Here is a 4,136-nt window from a genome sequence, read left to right on the forward strand (position 1 = left end):
TCAAAAGGTGAGCGTTTAGGACTCAGGGCTGCTGAGAGGCAGGATGTAGGGGTTTGAGGGTTTAAGATGCTGGGTGGAGTTGGGGTTGCAGAGGCCAAAGACGGATCATACGAGACTGCAAAGAAAAAGGAAGCCGGGCCAGGCGACTGCCCCCCAACCTCCCAGGAGGCACATCATGACAGCATCAGGACACACGTAGCTTGTGACCAAATCTTGTTTATTTTAGAAGCATAAACAGTGGAACTAGGAAGGAGTGAGAACGAGACACCAGTCCCCTCGACAGGGCCAGATCCAGCACAGGCTGTGTGTGAGCTCTCTGACCCAGCAGCCTCAACCAGCCCTTTCCTGTGAGGACAACGTGGGCAGAGGTGAATCTTTCATGAGGGAGGGGTAAATTGGCTCCAGGTTGCTCTGAACCAGGTGAAAAAGTCCAGAGGCCCCACAAGGCCCTTGGTCTGGAGCACCCCAAGCTGGCTTTGTCTGTGCCTGTGGCAGAGTCATGTTCTGGAGGGGGATCCATGGTGCCCCTCTGGTCACCAGGAAGGCCCCAGATGCTCAAACACAATCTGCAATGAGGGCTCCTGGCCAGCAAGCATCTGCTTCCCTTGCTCCCTTCTTTCCTGCAGTCTTCAGGGAGAGGGCATCCAAGGCAGCCAGACTTCCCTGTGCCGCTCTGTTGGGTGACATAAGCCCCAGCCCCCTACACATACTGCTTCTTGGAAGCAGAGCTGCTGGGGCGACTGGGGGATTTCTGGCCACTCTCGGGAGGCGGGTCCAGGAAGAGGGGGGCCCTGGAAGAAGCCAGCCTCTCCTCTGTAGTCAGGTTGGCCCAGTTCTGCTCACTGGATGAGAGCCCATTGTAGGTAGGGCAAGGTGGGGACGAGGGGCCCTCGCCCACGGGGAGGTAGAAGAAGACCTGGTCAGGGTAGGGCTCCGAGGAGGTGCGCTGGGCCGGGGGCACATCCTGGCCCTGCCGGGCCCTCACCTCCCGGCTGAGGCAGCGGCACAGCAGGTGTCCCAGCTCCAGCAGGTTGAGCACCAAGGAGATGAGTCCGACCACCAGCATGAAGATGATGAAGATAGTCTTCTCTGTGGGGCGCGAGACGAAGCAGTCTACAAGCTAGGGGCAGGGGGCGCGCTGGCACACGAACACTGGCTCCATGGTCCAGCCATAGAGACGCCACTGGCCATACAGGAATCCTGCCTCCAGCACACTTTTGCAGAGCACGCTGGCCACGTAGGTGCCCATGAGCGCCCCGCGGATCCGCAGGCGGCCGTCCTCTGCCACCGAGATTTTGGCCATCTGACGCTCTATGGCTGCCAGTGCTCGCTCCACGCGTGGGTCCTTGGCTGGCAGCGCCCGCAGCTCCCCCTCCTTCTGCCGCAGCCGCTCTTCACGCCGGGACAGATAGATGACGTGGCCCAGGTAGACCAGGGTGGGTGTGCTGACAAAAAGGAACTGCAGCACCCAGTAGCGGATGTGGGAGATCGGGAATGCCTGGTCATAGCAGACATTGGTGCAGCCCGGCTGGGCCGTGTTACACTCGAAATCTGACTGCTCGTCGCCCCACACGGACTCGCCAGCCAGGCCCAGGATGAGGATGCGAAAGATGAAAAGCACCGTCAGCCAGATCTTGCCCACTACAGTCGAGTGCTCCTGGACTTGGTCCAGCAGCTTCTCGAGGAAGCCCCAGTCACCCATGGCTACCAGGCCTCCTCCGTCTGCAGGGAGATAGAGGACACAGTCAGCATGACATCCTTCTCAGTTGTCCTGGCAACAAGCTTGCAGGGAGGTTGGCCACACCCATTTTACCTACAGGGACACTGAGGCTCAAGGAGGGGAAGGGACTGGCTTGGGGGCTCACAGCCAGCAGGGTGGTCAGGACTAAAAGCTGATCTTTGGATGATGGCTACTAGGTCCTTGTCTTGTCATACCTCTGTATCCCTCTTGTTCCCAGGCCGAGTCCCAGGATAACACAGCTCAAGATTTGGATCAAATTGAGGCTCCTGAGCTTATGGGAACAGAATCTGAGGAACTTACCCCAGGTCACATGGCTGTGCTATGCCCCTCCTTCCTTTTGCCCATGATGGGCTGGCTGTCCCCAACTGTGGGCAGTGGTGGTGCTATCTTCAGCTTCTCAGGGGGCCCAAAACTTCAGGTCCCTGCCCCCCTGCCCATGGTAAGTCACCCAGCTGACCTCACTCTAACCTTTGAGCTGCGGTAAGGGGCAGGTGGGAAGGGTGTTAGATGCTAAAGGCAACATCCTGCATTAGTTCCACCTGTCAACAATAGTGACCACCTGCCACTTAAGTATGGACACTGATCCTACCCCCTTCCTCCATACCCCCTGGGCCCCCAAGCTGTTGTTGATAAATTCTAGACTCTTAAAAGAACTGTCATAGCAGGGTGGAGGCATAGGCCACCAAGTTCCCAGAACACGGGGTATGGGGGAGGTGGGTGGGCAGAGAGCTGGGGGAAGAAATGCAGGGAAGGGGGCAGGGGAGGCGCTTCTTCAAGGAGCAAAGCTCTTTAGAGCCAGGCTCTGGAATCAGACTTTGGTGCTGGCTCCCTTTTGCTAACTAACCCTGGGTAAGCGTCAACCTTAGCACCTCAGTCTCCTCTCCTGTAAAATGGAAATAATACTCCCACCTCCTAGGGTTATAAGGATACAGTGAAAGAAGCCAGTAACGTGGCTCAGCAGAGAGCCTGGCCCGCAGGCGTCGCGCCTCCCCCGACCCCCAGCAACCCTCAGCCCGTGGCGGCCGAGTGGCCGGTGGCGGAGGCGTCTTCCTCCCCCGCGCCCCGCTCGGTAGTTAGCAGGTGGCGTCCTGGCCCTCCCCACCCCCAAGCCCAACTCACCGCCTGCCTGCCGGGTGGCCCAGGTGGCGGCGGGGTTAGAGCGACAGCGGAGCGGCGCCCGCGGGAGCCCTGCTGGACGGCGCCGGACGGCGGGGGCGCCTTAAATAGCGCGGAGGGGCGGGGTGGGGGCAGGAAACGCCACGGGAGGGCGGCGGGGCGCTTCTCAGAGCCGGGGGCGGGGACCAGGAGGTGCCGACTCCCTGTAGCGACGCTTAAGGAAAGGGCCCCGGGACTGGCACTGGGAATTAGGAGGTGGAGGGGGCTTGAGAGGCCTCTGGCTCCCCTTCTTCGCCTTCTGCTTGGTGTTCCGGCCCGGAACCCTCCCAGCCTCTGTTTCTTTGGCTCTGGAACAGGAGTTCTGCAGGGCCAAACCTTTCCCAGGTGGCTGGATTTGAAAGGATCACAGCGAGAACTTTCTGATCCTGCAACTGACCTGAGGGCTGTGAGGGATGGGCAGATGCGGATGAGGGTGTGGGGGCCTCCAGGGAAGGACCTTTCCTTGACCATGGGGTCCTCTTGCCCTTGGTCAGAAAAAAGAGAAGACCACTCATTTTTCAGGGCGCCACCTTGTGCCCCGCGCTGTGCCGGGACTTGGCAGTCGAGGCTCATCAGGACGGGGGGGGGGGCGGGGGGGGACCACATCGGGAGAGAGGGGTTATATCTGCCCTCCCTAGAGTCCGTGGTGGAGCTGGGCTCTCAACCCAGCCTGAATTCTTGCGGAATTCTCAAACATCTCCACTCCTGGGCAGGCGATCAGAGGTCACTAAGCAACTCCCCATAGATCACTGGAGACTGAAGAGGAGGGGCTCTCCACCTTTAGCTTGGATCCCTTGCTCATGCCTCTAAATGGGGAGGGGGGTCCCAAAGGAATGAAAGGGGGGGGGCAGAACCTGCCATCCTTCATTCAGGCATCGCCCTGTGGATGAAAGTTAATGAGGGTCTGCTGTGCTGCACGCATTGTAAGTGGAGCTGGGGGGTTGACCATAGCCAGCCAGGTGTAGTCTCTGGTCTCCCACTCTCACTGGCTGCTACAGGAGGCCGGAATTGAGCATATCAGCCCTTGGGTAAGAGTAAAGTAGCAAATCTGGAAGGTTCTCGGGAGGACTGCAGGGTGACTCAGAGGGGACTTGGTTAGGGACGTTTCCTGAGAAGACTGAATTAGCTGGTTGAAGGGGGTGCAAGGGGGAACATTCTAGGCAGAAGGAACAGTGTGAGCAAGAGCCTGGGCTGCAAGGTCTCGAGACCTTGGCTGCTGCCCCTAGGGTGCTGAGACTTT

At 59.3% G+C, this 4,136-nt stretch overlaps 1 protein-coding gene across 1 annotated transcript; it reads right to left on the reverse strand.

The window, feature by feature from the left end:
- Nucleotides 1-200: 200 nt before the first annotated feature.
- On the reverse strand, nt 201-2,994 carry GJA4 (gap junction protein alpha 4). The gene is made up of 2 exons (XM_019429884.2): nt 2,861-2,994; nt 201-1,722 (listed from the first exon to the last, which is right to left on the reverse strand). The coding sequence occupies exon 2, from the start codon at nt 1,700-1,702 to the stop codon at nt 1,121-1,123; it is 582 nt and encodes a 193-aa protein (XP_019285429.2). The 5' UTR covers nt 1,703-1,722; nt 2,861-2,994; the 3' UTR covers nt 201-1,120.
- Between the last annotated feature and the right edge of the window lie 1,142 nt (nt 2,995-4,136).

The sequence above is a fragment of the Panthera pardus genome, unplaced genomic scaffold, assembly GCF_024362965.1.
Source record: "Panthera pardus isolate Hobbes unplaced genomic scaffold, ASM2436296v1 HiC_scaffold_11, whole genome shotgun sequence".
NCBI lineage: Eukaryota > Metazoa > Chordata > Mammalia > Carnivora > Felidae > Panthera > Panthera pardus.

Coding starts and splice junctions, on each gene's coding strand:
- GJA4 (XM_019429884.2), bottom strand. CDS start 1,702: ATGGGTGACTGGGGCTTCCTCGAGAAGCTGCTGGACCAAGTCCAGGAG.